The sequence below is a fragment of the Perna viridis genome, chromosome 2 (assembly GCF_037379345.1).
Source record: "Perna viridis isolate PV_CMFRI_1.1 ecotype Kerala chromosome 2, ASM3737934v1, whole genome shotgun sequence".
NCBI lineage: Eukaryota > Metazoa > Mollusca > Bivalvia > Mytilida > Mytilidae > Perna > Perna viridis.
The window spans coordinates 57,464,889-57,486,303 of NC_142446.1; the positions used below are offsets into that span (position 1 = coordinate 57,464,889).

The following is a 21,415-nucleotide window of genomic DNA, read 5'->3' on the forward strand; positions in this document are numbered from 1 at the left end:
TTTGACAACGGACCCAACGTGGCGTTCCTAGAAACGGTGCATCTGGTACATTCTCATTTTTTAGTGGTTCAAGATGCTCATTTACTTTTGTTACTTTGTCTGCATTATCTTAGTAACTTTATGTTCCTTGTTGTGATTGTCTAGATTACATTCGTTTGTTTGTCGTTAGAATTTTGGTTCCTTTAATTACTATTTGACTTCAGATTTCTCTATTTTTTGGCGTATGTAGTTATTTAGAGTTGATTGTAACAAGTTCAGATTATTCATTACGATGTGTGAATAGAAGTTTAGCTTACTACCAACTTTAGTGGATGTGATGCTTAAAAGCGGAAATTGGTTACCTGCAAAGTTAAACGCCTTATTTGTATTCTTTTTTACAGGACCGCATAATTCTTTGGCACATAGTTGTCGTGCTATAATTTGAATATTAGTTGGAAGAAAAAAAATCACAGCAAGGTTTCAAACAAAAATTGGAAGATTTTTTGGGTTATTGCCTTAACCATTTCAATATATGGGCCGAAAATGGCAAAAGAGGTCAAAAGGAAATTAACTTCATAACTCAAGTATAAGCATGCTGAACTCTGTTATTGTAGAAAAAATAATTTGGTACCACAAATATTAAGACTTGGATTGATGTTGGGGGTTATGACAAACCCTTTTAGCAGCCGTAAGAATAAAGAGAATTTTACTTTTTTCCAAACTATTTAGCATTAAAGTGTATGATTCTAAACGATATTATACAAAACGTGTCCATACCACAAAAAGTAGGTTGATTATTGAGGTGTTAATCCTATCTAGATAGAATGAACAAATATATATATTTTAAAACTCAACTATGTAGCTATATATGCTAACGGATCTTGAATTTGTATCACAAGATTACATACCACCAGAGTCAGGCTAGGTTACATTTTGAAGGTTGGTACGACATCCATGAAGGAATAAGCTGTAACTAATACATGGTTTCTAGGCAATATCTTCATTTCAATATGATTTAATGTGAAATTTTATTAAAAGGTTCCACACCACATAAGCAATATTTTGATGTGTTAAAAGAGTTATGTCCTGTAAAGTATAAAAAATAAGGACCAAAATGTGGTTTTGAATAAGAATATAATATAATTTATTTTAAATATCTTACTGCAATTTTAAAGTTCTGTAACTTCTTTAGTTGTGGAAAAAAAATTGCCAAGCATCATAATATGGATTAAGAGCTATCTCAAATTTGAATATTGTGTATATTTGTCCCAACAGATCAATGGAACAAACTCTGCGTCGTATAAAGCTGCTCCCCGCCAATCATTTTATCATTCTGTTAGTCTTTGACACCTAATCGATTTAACTTCCAATATTGTGTGGCAATAATCTTCATAAAACACAGAAAGTTGAAAACTCATTTAATAAATTGACCAAATCGTTGTATACAATTATTCGTTAAATATAATATTTTTTCTTATTAGTTTTGATAAGTTTAAACTAACACTATATTTAAATGCAGTTTTCGGCATGATATAAGTTGTGTTTTTTTTTCTATAACTTATGATGAATCGTAGTACTTAACCCCGCACGAGAAAAATTGGGATTTATTTTAAATACGGTGAGGATATAAATTTGTTTCTGGTCTTGAGCTGGCATTTTAGTTAACTACTAGTAGTCCTTTATTTGTGTATTTGGGTAATGTATAATCAGTTTCTTAGTTAACAAAGGACTAAGACCTTTTTGAACTTAATCTTAGGTATGTGTAATATTAATTGTGTAATTGCGTAATATTTTTTCACACTTGCCAGATTTTAAAAGGGGAGGTTTGTGATCATGCCAAGGTACTTTAACCCCGCATTGTTTCCGTCTGCCCCAAGTCAGGAACTTCTGGCCTCTGTATGTACTGTATTGTTTTTACATTCAGTTTACTTTCATGTTGCTGGAGTATAATGGGTCAACAGTTTTGCTGTAACTGTGAATAATGTTGCTTTGGGGCCAACTGCAGCCTCGAAGTGGTGTGAGGTTTTTATCGTCATTATTTTACGGAGTCTTATTATTTCCCACCGAGTTGCTCATAAAAAGTCAAGTCCATGCAGACGAAAGAGGAAAGGAAACTATGACACGTTGAACAAGTATAAGTTTTTCCTGGTGTAGATGGATACACCGTAACCATCCACGAGTTCATGATAACGACCATATTTTTTGTAGGGATGAGTTCAACCTTGTAAGAACATAACCCTGCTCCAGAAGCCAAATTGTAAGAAGTCTAGTGCGATACACAAAGTCCATGTAGTTACGGCAAGCTTTGGCAGAGTTGTGATATGAAAACTCCATACACAGGTGCTTAAGAAATGTTGCCACAGATGAAATTACGATACATAGTACTATAATTATGATATTGTCATCATATTTAAGTATATTGTAGGGTAAAAATAGTGAGCACTGGCTCAAATGCATGTACATTTCGAACTTATGTATGGATTATTTAAAGCAAAACATACAGCGTGATTTTGATATCAAATTTATTTGAAACTCAATAAGAACATAAAAATAAACGCTTTGAAGTTTTTGAAATAAGTTGAGTTTGTATACATCTGGATGTGACAAGTATATACGCCTTATGTTGATGGAGAATAAAAATAATCAATCATTCAATTAATCAAATGTTGTAACCGATTAAGTCATATTTATAACTCAGTAAGAAACAGTAACAAAATATACATGAAACATCTTCCGGACACATTCTGTGACTTAAACAAACATTGACCAATATTTTGTTTAAGACACAAGTGACCCTTAATCAAAGTTTGAAAAGCAGACCTCAATATTAGAAAATAAAAAAGCTCTTTTTTTTTTAACGAAAATGGATGTATGCATTGGAACAAACAAAGAAAACTATGATTTATCTTTTTCATGTTTATTTCTACACTCAGCGATTATATAGCTATGATTTCATTGCAATCACAGATCAGATTTGACAGAGTTATCTGCCCTGTAATTTCAAGACAATTAAAATTATAGTATTGCGTACATAAATGTATTTGATAATTGTGTTGACAATCTGTTGTTTGAAATATATCTAAATAATATAACTAGACATGTTTTAATTATGATAGGAACCCCTACTTACTATAGATGGCATACTGTGATGATAAGCATTTCACTTGTATCTTAAAACAGCTCGATTGCCGTTTAATAACCGGTTAAAAGGCTGACAGTTGGTTAATAGCCGGTTGACAATAGTTTGACACGCTGATAGGTGGTTCGATGGTGTACGAATACGCAACGTGGTCGTTATCCTGTCAAGAGACATACTATTGGCACCACATATCACACATAAAATGTGTATTGCTGGTAAACCATACTTGTGTCAAATAGTTAAAATAGGTCTACGAAAGAGTAATCAAGGGAACCAAGGTTATAGCGGTAATCAAAAGAATGTAATCCAGGGACAAAGACCAGACATGGAAAACAGACATACACAACAAAGAACATAAAGTAACTAAAATCATACATACAAAGTAACAAAAGAAAATGAGCAACTCGGACTCCACTAAAAGCTGGGAGCATGGACCAGGTGCAGCGGTAGGGTAAGCGTCCTCTGCTTTTCTAGAAACACCCGCCGAGTTACTCATAAAAAGTCAAGTCCGGGGTAGACAAACGAGGAAAGGAAAATTATGACCCGTTGAATAAATCAGTTTTCATGGTGCAGAAACTCAGATTGGTTAATTATAAACGGCTTTGACAAACTCGATAAAACACGATACGACGAACCCATCCTGTGTGAGAACAGGGAACAGGAACGCACCGCTCTGTGCAATACACGTTAAATATAAAGCAGTAGCAAAGCTCCATACCAAAAAAATACGGCGTTTACGCCTTTATGATTTCTGTTTATATACATTACATCGTAGCTTACTGTGTATAACTGCATTATTGTTTGTATGGTTTATACCGAAGATCTGTTTTAGTTTCAGATAATATAGAATTGCATTGGTAACAATGAATAAGATATTGAAATCGAAGTTTTCCAATTTACTTTTATCTATCTTTTAGTGCACATTTAATTAAACAAATGCAAAAGTAGAAGACAACAATAAACACACACACACACACACACACACACACACACACACACACATCTAGAGAGAGAGAGAGAGAGAGAGAGAGAGAGAGAGAGAGAGAGAGAGAGAGAGAGAGAGAGAGCGTTACATGACATCTGTCGCATGCGTCTAAATCAGATTATATAAACAAACAAGCCACAGGGAGCGATAAAAGTTTGAATTTCTTCGCTGGTACTTAAAATGTGATAAAAAAGATTGACATGTAATGTTTTTACAGAGAAAAAAAAAACAAAATCTGTATCGCATGATGTACGTATCATAAATTCAAAACCAGGGCCTCTTGGCTAAAAAAACTCCACAAAGCAAAGTCGTTCGTTATCTTTTCTTCAAATGATAGCAAACAGGACTTTAAATTTTCCTTTGGTTTGACAATAGGTTGATTTCGCGTAGAATGGAGAAAGTTTTTCAAACTTTGTTATTTTTGATAACTTTGGTACTAGAAAATCCATGTATAAAGTTTTCAATTTATGACTGCAGGTCTACCACATTTGACACTAATTGATATTTAAATATACTAACAATTATATTTGATTTCCCAAGGTAATTAATAACTACATCTGTACGCATAGAACTTTAACAATGAAATCTCTCAAAATCTAGCTGGAAAAAACCATTTTATCAATTTGAATGTATCTTAAACCTGTGTTGACCGAATAGACAGGTTTCACTGTATCATAAATATATATCGAAAAAAAAATGAGAATATTCTTTGAAATAAAAATGTATTTTTATGCATGTCGTCTGGTTTCCCTTCGATACAGAACATTGAATATTACTCCAATGATAACGATTAAGAATGTGATACAAATTCCGATTGAGCTGTATACAACTATTTTTCTCATCACTGTCGAAGTTGGCTGCAAATGAATTTGAAAAAAAAATTCATCAACGTAGTAAATCATGTTTTTGAAACTTATACTAAATGTTCAAGTATCAGTCTTTATGAAAATCACACTGGAGTTAATTCATGCATGTCGACAAATAACATTAAATTCACACTTATTTCTATTTCAATACTGGTGAACCTGAGGTCCACGAGGGTACTCACCAACCCAGTAGTCAGACTTGTCTGACCCCGAATTTTATCATATTTTATCTACTCTATTTATTAAATCTTGCAGTATTCCAAATTTAAAAACTACATAAAACACTGAGGCTTCATTCCTTGAACTGCATATGGTAGAACCTCTCGATTAGTGATTTTGATTCCTTCTTCGTTAATTTTGGGTTTTTGTTTTTGTATACAACTAATATTTTGATTATGATATTCCAACATATTTGATTTTAATGATGTTGAGGAGAGGTTACTCCTTGAAACACGTGTACAGCATATCGAAATTTATAATATGAAAAACTGGTATTTTTTGTATTTCAGAAACGGTTGCAAACCAATGCGCTTTTGTGGGCAGATTTGATTACTTTGTATTAAATCTGTTTATAATTTCTAACATTAACGTTCTATCCCTATGGATGTACTTAATAGGTTTGTTTTTGTAACCTCCATACTTAGTATACTTGACATAAGGTACTCATGTCAGGCGGTCGGTGTCATTACAAATTAAATAACCATCGAAATTTCTATTTTACAAAAAAACTTACTATTTACTCAAATAGGTATTAGTTGAGGTTTTTTCTTAAGTAATGTTAATGCTATTTTCGCTTTTAAATGTACTAAGTATTGAAGGCATTGGTAATCAAAATTACTGGAGTAGTTACCTTTTCATTAGCTATGGTTGGACCTTCCTTTTTAATTAGAGGCAAGTTGTTAGAAAACGTGTTCGCAGCAACGAAATCGAAAGGTTTTTGTATCAAATTACTGTTCGTGTCCTTCACGAATACTCGAAACTTTGGAACACAACAGTCACTCCTGAAAAAAAGCAATAAAAATTACTTATAATTGAGAATGAAGAAATAACTAAGTACGTTAGCAAACAAAAATTCATCCATTTATTTCCCAAAAAATTGTCTAAAATATTGCTGACAGAGCGTTTCACTTATAAAGTAAAATGCTAACTTAGTAAAATATTGTTGGTCATGTGCCACTGATCGCTTTTTAATATTATTTTTATAACCTAAGATTACCTTACGGACAATTCGAAACTTACCAAACACGGAATTTGTATGTTTCATTTGTGATTCTCTGTAGAAATGTATCCGAAACTTTGGGTTTTGTATATGCAATTTCTATCTCAGAATTTGTTTCAATCGTAATGTTGGCTTCAATAAATTGATAGGAACAGTTGATAAAGTTAAGAGATTCTGGCAAGCAACTCATGGTAGTTTCTTCCTTTGTTATAATAGGTGGAGTTGTATCTTCTATCTGCAATATAGTGTTCACCTTTAACCTTTCGCGATTCCTTCAGGCTTTTTATGAATAAGCATTTGTTAAAGGAAATATGCAAGTAATCATTGAATTGTTTCATTTTATATTATATCTGATTGATCAGTTTATGATCTATTAAAACAAGAGAGTGAATAATTTAATATGTATCAGTTTGATACTCATTATAAAACTAAATCTTACAACTTTGATAATTATTCATTTACACAGTAAAAGCGAGCCATCGAGAAAACGTTTCCTTTCCAGAATGAATGCATATTTACCGTCCATGTAACGTCTTCGTTTTGAATCATTTCTCCTGATGATGATGAATGGACAGCAATGTTTATAGTCCTATATAACAATAAGACATATCTTGTTAGCATAAACAACCAAACTGTTAAACAAATTACTATTTAAACCTGCCATCTATGTACATAAATTATATATTTAATGTATATCTAGCATGGTGTTGGTTATAATATGATTTTAGGCTATGCTTATGATGGACGGAGCTCAATATGCGCCCTCAACTTTTCGTTAAAACGGACGATATGGACGGCCATCAAATCTTGTTTACGATGCATTGCAATGTTGCTATGAGCGAAGTCGCATTCGGTTAGGAGAATGTGTGTGAGAGTTTCTCCTGGAAAAGCCAAATACATTTATACATAGCCAATAATTTACAAATTATTATTAAATTAATACATAAATACAAAATCGTATCCATCGACGTGTAAAAGATGCTACATCCATATTATTAATAATTAAATGCAGATATATTAACTGGCATAAATGATAGTTTACATAAATATATTGAAAATTTCTTTCGTCTTTAATTGATGTTGAACCTTCAAACGAACAGCTGTTAAATATTGTTAAAAGCAAGGGAGGATAATTTTAAAACCACAAAAGAACTGACCACTTGAATGTTTCTCTTAATTATTAGCTTAAGTTAATAGGTAAAGAACACGTTGGTAATATTACATCATTTGTTCTTTGCTGTCTGCTAAAATTGAAAAATTTCCTTCTATGTAGTCATCTCCATCAACGGAAACTGATCGCTTTTCAAGAACTTTGCCATCCTTTGAAGCTCTTATGGTAAAATTAGTATCTTCTGCACCATAATTTGTAATTAGATACTTGAGATCTTTTTTTCTGTTCCGATAAAGTTCACCTGCAGCAAACATTTAAGTTGGAGATTAAAGTAATAAACTAGAGGCTACAAAGAGCGTAATTCGCTCGCATTGAAAAAAGGAATCAGAGAACTGTATCATTTGATCATTATGATAAAAAAATAAACCATTTATGGGTTCCTTACCTCATTTTTGTCACATGAACCTAGAAGGTCTTTGTATAAGCTCATAGGCCCTTAGGTTCAGTTGTGCTGGAGTTCGATTTAGATTGGCAAATCCCTGTTGAGGTTCTACCTGTTGATCTTTCTAATGTGCATCCTATATTTGTAAAGTCTAGTCCTTCCAGAAAAGTTTGTTTTTTATAAACAGTTGGGACATTGTTCGTTTTTTTCAGTTTTATTGTGTTTGTCTATTTTATTATAATTACACACACAGCGAAATCGCCGGAACTGGAATCGTACATTGCAATCTTCAGTGCATATTTACATATTTTGAATCTCAGAATGATAATACCACAACCATCCTAAGTTAAACGTTTTCGTACCTTCATTTTCAAGGATGTCCAAACTAGCAATGGATGGAATAATGGTATCTTGATTTTTTCTCTGGAATATATCGAGCTCGTTATGTACGTTGCGTCCTTCAATCGAGACTGTAAACATCTACAAAAATACATCATGCTTTGATAATTGGAGAAAGTACACCGAAATTCGTTTTTTAAAAAAAGATTTCAACCTTCTCTTGTAATAAAAAAAAAACTTCAGTTGAAAAACATGATAAATGTATGGTATAATTCAGGAACAAGATTTAATGTCTTTTTTTCCAGTTACAGATTTTTGGCATTGAAGTTAAGACTTTCCTTCTAAAATTTGAATATGCTCTTATATGAAAAATATAATTATCTTACTAATTGCTACGTGTATTTGTACTATATTGTTCAACGTTTCGCTGTTGATTTATTTAACGACGTATAACATCCAGTTACGTGTGAGCTGTTATTCGGTGAAGCCAAGGATGTCAACACAGAGACGAAATGTTTGATTATTTAAAATCGGTGAGTATATGCGGGTATTCATCTAGTTTTTATTTACAATTGACTTCTATATATAGTTTTCGTCAGGTTGTCAACGCAACCAGTTGTGAAAAGTCAACAATTCTCGACCATTTAAATGTTCAAATAGTTTCATGCCCCATCATCGGCCATATTTACCGCGCTGTTTGGGGCAACCAATTTTCTTCATTTAAACAATTTTCAAAACTGATTTGTTAAGGTTTCAGTCGTAAATATATATATCATTTTACTAATAAACGAATAAAAAGTATGTTTATGATTCTCTGTGATATTTGTCCGATGACACAAAATGTACGGAGGGCATTTTCTTACATGTTGTCATATATTATATACAAAACACCACAAATTACATGTACGCTTAAACTCCTGTTTTGGGGATCCCTCAAATAGTGTTTTTTATCCATTATAAAATATCAAAAATTTCAAAATATGAAATATAAGTTCTAAGGCCAGTCAGAGAACTACAATCTGATTTTTTTATTTGGGGGGGGGGGGGGGAGTGCTCGGATCAAATTAAAAATGTCAAGCCAGGACAGGCTTTGAAAAAAAGATAAAAGGGCAGGATCTGTTGTTGCTAAAATATTTCTAAAAAAATGTTTTGGTGCAGCGCCCAAGAAAAAAAGACAGGACCTACATGTAAACCTAAATTTTCTGAAAACAAAAACAGTAGAAATCAAATGGTCGCTCACTAATTTTAACTTTTGCAAAGGAAGGAAGTATATATTTATTTTCCTTTTATTTTTAGAAGAAATATGATATAAAAGAATTATACATTGTAGTTAAAAGAATTTTCAAAAGGCCAACTAGGCCCATCCATAAAAAACGGTAATAGCGACTCAAACACATTGATAATGGAGTAAATGTTATGAATAAATAAGTGATATTTGAAACTAAATTCTTGTCAGTGCAAACCATGATATAAAATTTTAAAGTATAATGAATATACCGTGGTACTTGTAGTTGTTGGTCATTACCCACTTACACTGAATCATTCTATTGCTTTTCGTTCTGTGTACAAAATGTGTCTTGAGGGTAACATTCGAAAAAAATAAGGTAGGGTAGGTAGATTTTTTTTTTATAAATTTATATTTTTACAATAAGTTAATGGGATGTCATCTTTGACTTCTATACATGTACAATATACTTTTGAAATGATATAAACTGTTAGGGTAGGCGTAAAATTTTAGATAGATAAGATTATCCTAAACATATATAAAACCCATTATTTTCAGGCCTAACAAACATTGATGCCTTTTAATAAAAAATAAAAAGAAATATTTTTGGTCTCATCCTGTTGTTGTCACACAATGTCCAATAACTTTAGTTTATTTACGATAACATGACTAAACCTTGTCTGATCTTTTTGATATTTCCACACATTTTTCGTGGGAAAATGGTGAAGGGCTCTAATTTTTAAAGGTTATAGCCCCACACCTTTGAGAAATAAGGCTCTTATAGTGGGAAAATGGGTGTGATAATTAGAATTGATAGGAAAAGCTTATTGTTGGTTTTTATGATTCAGATGTCAATCTGTTCCTTTTGCAATTCTGTTTCAAAATTTGACTACGTCCAAAAAAGTTATTTTTTTTTTAATTTTGGTCAGATATGATTTCTAAGAAATTGTTACTGGATTCCTTATGAAAATCCATGCCTGCGTTTTCCAGTCAGATTTCAGATATCTCTTTCAGTTTTCCTGTTACATGTATAATTAAGGGTTCAAAATGGCGACACCCCAAACAATCAACTATTATTTTTTCATCCCATTTTGAACATTTTCAATTAAATTTCAAATTTTGTTCTATCTTGTGTCCATAATGAATTGTAAGTCTCAACAATTCTTACATTTGTAAGTGTGTCAAAAACTTTTAGTGTGTCCATACTTGCCTAAACTGTTCAGGGTCATATCATGCTGTGCTTTGTGAAGCTCTTTATTTGCATTTGAAATACATTCTGCATCCTTCCGGATGTGTTTTTTTGATTGTCCCAATATGCTTGTTGTCTTATTTAACTGTGCGAGTTGTCACTTTTACATCCTTTTATAAGTTACAGACCCAAGTAAAATTCAATATTTGAAGGCTCACAACTTTTTAAATATGAAGATAAAAAGTATACTTCCTTCAAAAAATATACTTCAAATAAAATTAATATTCCCACTTTAAATAGAAAATCATAAATTCCTAAAATTAGTAAATAACAGTCTAGAAATTCCCCTTTTTAATGCCGCGGTAATCCTCTCTTTTCAAACTCTCTGGGCCTGCAACATTTGACAAATGTAATGTTTGTCCAGCTGTCCCTGCGTTAAAAGACCTTTTAGACAAGTATATGTACATAGTCAGTTTTGAAAAAAAAAAAAAAATGTTTACTTTTATTTTTCAGGTTGTTTTATGGAAAAATAAAAAAAATTAAGGTCCATAATATAGAACCAAGACACGTAGATGAAGAGAGATTAAGATGTAGACCTTATTTAAGATATTATAGATCTTATAGTTACTGAGTGTAAGTTAAAATGACATGTTATGTATATGGGAATTACTTTTTGAGTAAATAAAATGGAAGTGTCCGATAATACTCATTACATAATTAATTGATGATAATCAGGTGACATTTTATAGATGGAAGTAAGTCCCTTACCTCATTGATTTTTACTAATTTTATATAGACTTTTTTCAAGGTGTGATAGTTATTTTGAATTATACCTTATTTATTTTATTTTACTTTTGTGCGGTTCTTTGGGGGTGTTTATGTTAATTATTAATTTTGTAGGGACTCAATATTTATCTGGAGAACTGCATCATTACAGCAATCAGCTTAGAAAATCTGGCGGTGTCAAAAATTACTGTGGTAGCACCTCCATTTCTGACTAATTGTTTTAAAACTTTAATGACAGGTAAGTATCAATTATCTTAGATAGTATAATAAAGTTTCCTAGAACTTTTTTTTTATCCTGTGTCAAATATGTAATCATAATAAAATTTTATAGCTGTGTCAAGTTTTAATAGTGTGTCCTTACTTGCCCTATATGTTCAAGGTTCAACCTCTGCAGTCATAACAAGCTGTAATCTGCAAAGCATTTCATTTGAGTTTACTTTCAAATTTGTTAAATAGCTAGTAGCAATACAACTTGAATAAAATTGATTCTCCAGTTGAGCCTAAAAGGACGGTTAATTTTGTTTTGGGTATTGGAATTGAATTTTTCTAAAGCGTGAAAATGTGTGCTTATGTGGTAATGTTAGCATGCTCACCATGGTTGTTTGATCCAACCATCTCTCAGGGGCCAATTGTGTATAATTTAGCAGTTTGTTTCAAAATTTTGAACTTAACTTATTTATTCTGCCATATTGAATAAAAAATCTTACAATATTAACCTTAAGCCTCAAATCCTTATTTACCCTGGAAATCTGCACATCAAATCAACAACATTGTTCTTATCTTATGTGTTGCAAAACGAAATTTATTTATGGTAATGTGTTTGTTTTTTCAAATATACATGTACATCTACATGTATATATCATTTCGGCAAGCAGTTTTTTAAATTGCAAAGCTCTATCATATTTTTTGAAACATTATAGTTGTTGCCTTATTGGGTTAATTTAATTTCTAGTATTTAATCTTCACACCTTCCATATATTTCTCAATAAAGAGAAAGTGAAAGTAGCTATAAATATAATTGAAAGTAGTCCCAGTATAAATGGCTTTCATTTAAATTCATTTTGAGCATTTAAATTGTTACAATTAAGTATAATTTTAAGATTTAGAATCTATAACAAAGAGTAACTTGCACTAGATACATGTTTATTAAATAATTTTGTTTACTGTTATAGGTAAATATGGACTTACAAAAGATGTGTATTTAATGGCAGTCTGGCACCTTTACATGCCAGATTCAAGGATTACAGTTACTTGAAAATGTTTTAAAATGGCTTAGAAAGCTGGTGCTAAACGAGAGGGAAAATTTGATATATGACATGATGTTATTATGGCATACCATAATTAAATATTGAACTTTCAATTTTTGGTCTATTTTCCTTTACCGGAACCTTAACATGTTAAAAATAGTAGTAAAATCTTTGTTCATTAGGTTTATCATCAGTTGATTTGAAATATAAGATTTTCTAGTATTTTAGCATGTTGAACTGTAACTAGTAATGCATGGATATAATAACATAATTGGTACCTGTTGTGGAACAATTACTTCAGCAACAGCAATGAAAACACTGGAATCAGGAAAAACAGCTACAGGAGCCCTTGTCAGCTCGATGTAGTTATCACTGTACAAAACAATGTACTCAAGTTTTGCTGTTTTGTTTAGCCCGGCTACAGCTGCAACTACACTGATATTGTGACCTATAAATATCAAATAGAATAGCACTGCACATATGTTGCATTAAATCAAACAGTGAAATACCGACCACAACAAAACCAGTTTCCAAAATTGTACAAAACCAATTAGCAAATGGCAATACAAACAGAGGACACATAATAGCAAATTAATTCAATGGATAGCCACGGATTAAACTCCAGACTAGGGACATGTTTATATTTGTAAAACATGAACGCATCATTTTGCTTTATGCGCACATTACGTTTCAAACTATTGAATCCCCATGAAAATTCATTGAACGGTAGTATACTCACCTAAACTTGCATCACATTAGAATAATATAGGTTGCAACATAGATTATAACATGAATCCAGCACTATATCATTATAATATTAATCAAGAATCATATGCTTATAATATTTGGCACATTTGGCTCTATAGACAAATCAAGGAAACCAGGATTTGTGCACGTACGGTTATCAAAATAAAATAATATAATAAGAAGGATATCGACTAGACAGGGGAAATAATCAAATATAACAAACAATAAAAAAACATAGCACATACAAAGAAACGAAAGTAAATGAGCAATCCAGGCTCCGCTATAAAACTGTGAACGTGGACCAGGTGCACCGGTACGGTAAGCCACCTCTGCTTGTCTGGATACATCTACCGAAACGCCACGACCTTGGTAGACGAAAGAGGAAAGGAAAAATCATAGATTAACATGAAGCAAGCGAATATCCATAACGATCCAAAAGGTCATGATGACGATCACAAAACGTTTTGTTAGAGATGACTTGAGTCTCTTAGAAACATAACCATGTTTCTGAAACCTGTATGTAAGAAGTTAAACACAGTACAAAAAGTCCGAGACTGCACTTTCAAGTTACATGCATATGGACGGGTAGATATGTTGATTTATTTACAATACAAAAGTTCTTATTACCTGATATAGGTCTACCAACAATGTCGAGCAATGATCCAAATTTCCGTTCCATCAAATTAGCTTTTACTTCTATACCTCCCTGACCTTTGATATCAACACTCCAGTTGTGATTTCCATGGTTAGATAGTGTCCACATACCCGCGATTGGACGCTAAATAAAAAAAAAAATACTATTTCGTCTCATTTGCAGTTGATGCAATTATCAGGCTGTAATTAAGTTGAGTAGACACATCTATGGCTTTTAATATCAGAATATATATAAATATATCATGTTAGACTATACTTTAAGTTAAAAAAAGAAGAGAATTTCTTTTATCAGTTTCTTAATGTCCCTTGTAAAAAATAAGGAAGACCTTAAACTTTAAAAAAAAATCAAAGTAATTAAGTACAGAAATGCCTAAAACCAGACAGAGACTTATAACGAGTGATTTATGCATTTCTTAATCCCAAATAAATGTGTTTTTATTGCAGATTCTTCAGCAGGCCCAATAGAAACTGTATTGGGATATATAATCGCAAATAAAAGTAGTCCTTCTGGAGATATTCGAACTAAGAAATTTTGTTCGGTTCTATTACAGAAAAAGTACGGGAAATTTTTCTTCCTGCCACAATGTTTACACTATAAGCAGTCGAAATTTTTTTTAAGATATAAAGGAGATCTCAAATATTTTTTCATTGGAAATCCTTCAGTATGCCTCATAAAATCTGTATTCAAATATGAAAGTGCAAATAAAAGTTGCCCACTGGAGATACTAACACGTAGATTTTGGCTATGTTCTACTACAAAACAGTACAGGAAAACTTCCCTCCAGTATAATCAGTTAATAGATATATTTAACGATAAGTAGCAGATCTAAGGACATGAATATAGGAAAAGTAGTTTTGAGGACCTAACAAATGTATTTATACAGTTTCGTTGATTATCTTGATATATGATGAATCACCAATGCCTGTTTTTAGGCAAAACCATAGTTAAATAGAGAAGATTATATAAAACCAATTTAAGATCCAATCATTTCATTATTTACCTTTATGCTTAGTACACACTTCTGGATACCACCTGAGACACATTCTATAGTATCACTACCCGAAAATAATTGAATTTTATCTGCAAGGAAAAAAATAACAATTGAATGGCAGAAAAGATAGGATTAATTTCCATTTCCCATATTCTGCATCATAAGTTCTATGTTGTGAGCTTAATGTAACATATGGCTGCTTTTAAAGGGAAACTACTATTTATTTCAAACTTAATCCTAGCACGATCTCTTACAAAGAAAGTTCCTTGTTTTAGTCAGTGAATTGTGTATCGTTGACATTTTCTGACTGCGTCGGTTTGGTATTCAAGATTTGCTGATAAAGTTAACTTTTTGTAGAAGGTGATGCAAGATACACACAACTACACCTTCTATCTTTAATCTAGTCATAGTAAAGAACCTTCTGATAAGATATGATAAATTATATGAACTTGCTTCATTTCCGTTTTAAGGTAGATAATTCATATTATACAGATCATTCTTTTGTCGGTCATCTTGCAAAATCAAACGGGCGTATATATTTTCAATAAACTACTAGCTACACAATGTTTAATGATCTAAAAATAATTTAAATTTTTTTTTAAAGATTTCTTCTAATAAAATTTGTATGGTAAAATTACAAGTATGAACTGTAAAAAAGTCATTTTCAAAGGAAGAAAATTGGCGGGGAAGTTCTTTCAAATGTGAGACAATAGGCGGGAAAAAGTTCTATAAAAATGTAACAGGAGTTGTATTTATTTTTAATTGTACTAATATTACGAGGAAAAGAGTTCGGTGTCTTATATAAATTTATAGAAAACCTTTTCTACTGGTTTTCTAATAGTACGCGGAATAGTGAAAAATTCCTACAGGATCCATTAAAAAATGTTGTAAAAAGTAATGAATGGAACCAAAATTCTAGATTTCCTTTATTCAGGCTTAATTTTCTCCAAATCAAGTTCGATGACCTGTATTTTACATTAAAATTGTGGACTAGGTTCATTCAAAGTATTTTTGAGAATAAGCATAAAATATATCTACTAGAAATGTTAAGTATAATCTACCTTGAAAGTTAATCATACTGACAACTAAAGAAATGACAGTATAATAAAAATAATTTAACCAAAAACACAAACGGTAAAAAATCGCTGTGACAAGACTCGAACTTTTTCTTTATCAATGATGCAGGGCACGATTATCAAATCAGTTTGGCTACGAACACATGTGATTGTTGTCTTAATAATGTTTACTCTTTCTTTGTTTCTTTTCTTAACCTGAAAGCTTCATTTTTACCTAAAAGTTCTTTACCAACCATCTTGCAGTTTTAGACGATGTTTATTTGCCTTAAATAGGCAAATGTAAAAGAAATTACATTGTAAATGTTGCAAAGATGCTTCATTAGAATTCTTGACAAAATATTTTTGTTGCTGCTTTTTGTATATTAGGACTCTTACCCTACTGGTGCACCTGATCCATGCTCCCAGTTTTTAGTCCGAGTTGCTCATTTTCTTTTGTTACTTTGTATGTATGATTTTAGTTACTTTATGTTCTTTGTTATGTATGTCTGTTTTCCTTTTCTGATCTTTTTCCCTGGATTACATTCTTTTGATTACCGCTATAACCTTGGTTCCCATGATTACTCTTTGATTACTGCTATAACCTTGGTTCCCTTGATTACTCTTTGATTACTGCTATAACCTTGGTTCCCTTGATTACTCTTTTGCCATAAGATTTTCCTCGCACTTAAATTTCTGGGAATGTGGTCATTTTTGCCCATTCTCGTGAAATGAGAATGATCTCTTTTGGTATAAAGTACTTTATCTAGTCACACATTGTTGTTTTAGTTGCAATACAGTAATTGCCAGACTTAACAGGTAAAAAGGGACATGCAATTAAATAACGTTAACCTTTGTTATAACAGTCATTATATAATGTTTTCTTTTACAAACATGTACACGTGTTTTAACTTGTATACACAGGAAAAAGTGCTACAAACGTTTTTTCCTCACGTTAAAACAATATATTTTGATTTCAGTCCAAAACATATATTTATGTTGCAATTTTTCCTGTGTAATGTAAGATTTTTGCCTAAGAAAATATTTTTGTAGATGAAACCATGTGTTGACAGGGTAAAGGGCAAGTGTAATACATGGGAAATATAAAATCAAAATGGCTTACCAAAGACATCAAATTTAATTCACTAGTTTTAAATAAGATTTCTATTACTGCTTGCCTATTAATATTCTCTTTTTTTCAGTTTTGCAACAGTTCATAAATGACTAAATAAGATTTCTGTTCTTTACATTCATAGAAGAAATAGAATATCATCAATTAAGTCTCACACAAGAACCTATTCGTGTGTTTTGTTTTTTTTGTAAATCTTTTCCTTGCAACAACGGCAATCGTGATTATAATTTGATACCCAGTATACTTACTGTCAGGCCGATAAAGTTGTATATTTGACTTTGAGTGTTCGTGCCTTATTTCCACAATTAATGTATCAATGTAGCTATCGACAGGGAATGTCATATTCGCTTTCATACTTGAAATTGTTGCTACAGCTACGTATTTGATATTTAAGTTTTTCTCGAAAATTTTCTTCAGTTGAGCAGTAATCTCCCTGTTAGGTGCTGAAACAACTGTGCCTCCAAAACTGGAAAATCCACCTCTAGTTGACCTCCTTTTTCTTGCTGTTTTTTGAAATGACGTAAAAAATAAATTAGTTATAAAATTTTTATTTCATCGCGGCATGAATATACTGGTAATGATTAAATAGTATTTGCATGCAATACATCGGTAAATCAGTGGTAATATCAGACAAAGAATAATTTATAAAAAAGAAATCATTACTCATTTTTTTTAGAAAAAAATACACTGTTATTGGTCAACCAAGGACTGATATCTAAAAAAATTTGGTAAGAGACCTTTTGAGACGCGTTTCCTCATACCTCCGATTCAGGAGTCTATAACGAAAGGAAAATTTATATTTTTTAAACTAAAGTCGTCTCTTTTTTCATAAATCTTTGTACTGATATGACCACTGTTGTCGAACTCGAGATGTTTGTCCAAAAAAGATGCTGAACCTGAACAAGATGTTACTGTAACATTTTTTTTTTTATCTCAACCTCTGGTGGATATATTGAAGGTAACCATTTACCAAAAGAGGGGTTGTTAATGGACAATACATCATCAATATATCTGTATGTGAAATTAAAAGATTTCGCTTCTTTTATATTTGTATTCTTTACGAGATTCTGAAGTAACTCGTATGAATACAAAAACAAGTCTGCTAGGAGCGGAGCACAACTAGTGTCCATTAGAATGCCAACTTGTTGCTGAAATAGCTCCTCAAATTGTTACAAAAATGTTATCAATGAGACGATCAAGCATGCTACAAACCTACTTTTCTGTGTAGCACACTTTACCCTTATGAAATGTTTAAAAAAAAAAACAAATGTGAATTTGTTACATAGAACAACATAATTCTCGAATCAGCAAAAGATTAACTGATAATTTCCTTTAAATGAGATTGCAATTTATCATGAGGCAACGTAGTTTAAAGTGTTGGAAAGTCAAAAGACAACTAATTTTCGAAAAAAATTGCAGGATTTTAGGTTTTCAAGTAAATCTTTAAAATTTTTAAATATCGACACATGATTGATGCCACTACGAGAGTAAGTGATATTGCAACTAGCTTATTGTTCATCTTCCCTGCGGACAATATCTTTGTTAGGTGAATTGATATCTCTTTCGTGTAGCAAGACGAAGAACCAGGTATATATCTTCCCTTGTATGTATTCTTATGAAGTTTGGAAATCCACTACAAGTAAGGCGTCCTCACATGTTGCTTCTAAGTTGGGAGAGGACATTAAGGACTCATTTATCAATGACTCTGTTGTTTGGGATTTCATCTATATCAAAAGTAGCAAATTTGTATGTGGCATTATCTGGTGTGTTACAAATGTACTATCAGTGCCTAATTCCTTGGTAAGGCAATTTAGGTAATGGGCTTTAAAAAACAAATGCAATGTTGTTCGAAGCCTTGTCCACAGGGACGTTAAAATATTAGTCATGCAGTGAGGAAAACCATCCATGTTCCTAATGATCGTTGATTACACACGTGGGTCGTTTACTGACACACTTCTTGAGATTTTCAATACGATTCCTTACTAACAATCGAATGGTACGTATCCAATGTGACAATGACTCGCCTTCTTATTCTTGGTCCTTTTCTCTCTTTGATCTGGCATAAACTTCAACAGCATCCATTATGGTTTTGAAACTATATTTCCAAATTGAGGCGCTGTGGTTCTCTGAATAGTTATTGTTCATTCCTTAATGCCAAATCCTTTTACCTTGATAATAACCATACATTTGCTGTTGAGGAAAAACTTATTTCTGTAATCACGCAATATATTAATATGATTTAACGCTTTGTCCGTAAGAGGCAGAGATATTTATATTCAAATACCTACTTTGGTATGGCAGGTCTCGACCAACGGGAATATGCGAGACTGCTGCTAGAACAAATGCCATGAGTCTGCGTGAAAAGTTTCAACAAACACTTTCTAAATACATACGTCATTGTACGATAAAATAATGTTCGACAAACGATATTGTTTCAAAGCGTCTAAGTATATAGGACGCCACTAATGTTCGTCTCTATAATTATTTCGAAATGCCTTGTTTAATTAAGATCAACCAAATCATATATACAAATATTTATTATTTACAATAACCCTAACTGTAAGACGTATAATTATAAATAGGTACCATTGCATTGAAAAGGTTTCTGTTTGGTTGTAATGCAACTACTTGTCATGCCCTCTTCAAGTGTACCTGAACAACGTCCGGTTAAAAAAGAGACCAGATGAATATCCTTCTTATTTACCAGGTCAGAAACATTTTGACATAAATTTTCATCTTTTGGATCGGCATCGGTGAACAAAAAGACACACGAACCTTTTTCGGCATGTTCGATAGCTAAAATAAGAAATAATGCATTCATATAGAAGTTTCTGTGTATCAGTAAAAAATCTTTTGGTGAAAAATTATGTTTACGGACAACAGACATCAATTAAAAAAAAAAACCTTACGTTCACACTTCATAATAGACAAGGCAAAATTTATAGCAAATCTTACTCTTTTTTTTTCAAAAGAAGACAAAAAAACCATTATAGAGCACAGAATGTCTAAACATTCAGGATAGTATTGAAAAGCAGGTTCTTAAAATATGTTTCGAAGTCATGAAACTACAGATAATTTTCTAGCACAAATAGTTTTAAAAGAAAAAAGAATCACAAACCCCTTAGGAGTCCAGAAAAAGCATACTCAGGACAATCATCACCACCATGCACATTTATCTTTCTAAGCTGCGATATCATTTTGGTAGAATTCTTTGTTTCAAAGTATGTAGTTGCTTAACCCAAAAAAGAAGAAAATCATGTTTTAATGAAAAGGCGACATAACACATGATTGATCATTTTGTGATTGAATTTTTATGTTTTTCTTTTTGAAATTAAATATTCCATTAACTAAAACCAATAGCACGATTACGTTAAGGATAGTGAAGCTTCCGGATTCTTTGATGTATATGTATATTACGAAACCTAAGTGATCATCATCATGTAAATAAATCCACTATTAAACCTCATACATTCGTATTAGGAATTTTACAATATGCTCTTTATAACTGACCAAATGCATTTTGAAAAACATGATTGGAAATGTTCTATTACGACATTGTGTAAAACTATAAGCTAAGGAAAACCGAGATTAAATAATTTTTGACAACTTTCAGATCGAACGCTTACAGATAATGACGAAGTTGTGCAGAGCTACATTTAAAAATTTACATACTGAACTTAACCAATGATTTATTTACAGTTTTAAATCTTATTACCTGGATCATTAAACGTAACAAGAATGTAGTTTGCTAATGGATTGGAAAAGTCTCCTTTGTTGACAATATCAACTGCTTGAGTGAGAACTTGTCGAATGTCATCTCCCATTGAACCCGTGTCATCAATTACAAAAACAAGGGAGAAAGAAGCCTGATAGCAGTTGTAGCAGTAAGGTTCAGCAATTGACATTATTGGCATAGTCGGTTTCTTAATACTTGGAGTAGTTGGATTGGGAAACGCTCCTTTTATTCCTGGTGGAGTTGCAGAACCGTTTACTCCTAAAGTATTAGTCGTACTGCTGAAGGTCGTTGATACAGGTTTCGTGTATTCTACGTTGAATATGGCTTGCAGAGCATTTCCTCCCATAAGATGTAATATTCCATTTTCTTGTTACGAAACAATTAAAATAATAATTGACAATATATACCTGTAAATATGTCATCCTATAAAGTAAAAAATATTATTTCAAACCTTTTTTTTCTTTGGTAACAAACGTCTAGTTTTTAAATAATACCTTTAAGAAATAAATTTGCAAATTACGACTTTTTGAAAAATTAACAATTTCCAGTAACGTCAAAAAAGATCCCTTGTATCG

At 31.9% G+C, this 21,415-nt stretch overlaps 1 protein-coding gene across 4 annotated transcripts in view; it reads right to left on the minus strand.

Moving 5' to 3' along the window:
• The window catches only part of LOC148626204 (uncharacterized), a 54,983-nt gene that overhangs the window by 24,789 nt on the left and 8,779 nt on the right, over window positions 1–21,415 (minus strand). For 3 of the 4 annotated variants that reach the window (XM_088570001.1, XM_088570005.1, XM_088570003.1), the window contains 13 exons: window positions 20,820–21,206; window positions 20,223–20,336; window positions 19,691–19,900; window positions 17,353–17,607; window positions 14,930–15,009; window positions 13,902–14,052; window positions 12,806–12,975; window positions 8,104–8,221; window positions 7,411–7,600; window positions 6,708–6,777; window positions 6,209–6,423; window positions 5,820–5,970; window positions 2,485–4,960 (listed from right to left, as the gene is read on the minus strand). In XM_088570001.1, the coding sequence (XP_088426127.1) occupies window positions 4,832–4,960; window positions 5,820–5,970; window positions 6,209–6,423; window positions 6,708–6,777; window positions 7,411–7,600; window positions 8,104–8,221; window positions 12,806–12,975; window positions 13,902–14,052; window positions 14,930–15,009; window positions 17,353–17,607; window positions 19,691–19,900; window positions 20,223–20,336; window positions 20,820–21,206 (2,240 nt within the window). In that variant the 3' untranslated portion in view covers window positions 2,485–4,831. Of the gene's footprint in view, window positions 1–2,484; window positions 4,961–5,819; window positions 5,971–6,208; window positions 6,424–6,707; window positions 6,778–7,410; window positions 7,601–8,103; window positions 8,222–12,805; window positions 12,976–13,901; window positions 14,053–14,929; window positions 15,010–17,352; window positions 17,608–19,690; window positions 19,901–20,222; window positions 20,337–20,819; window positions 21,207–21,415 lie in introns of those variants that run through there. The other variant, XM_088570004.1, reaches the window with a different exon arrangement.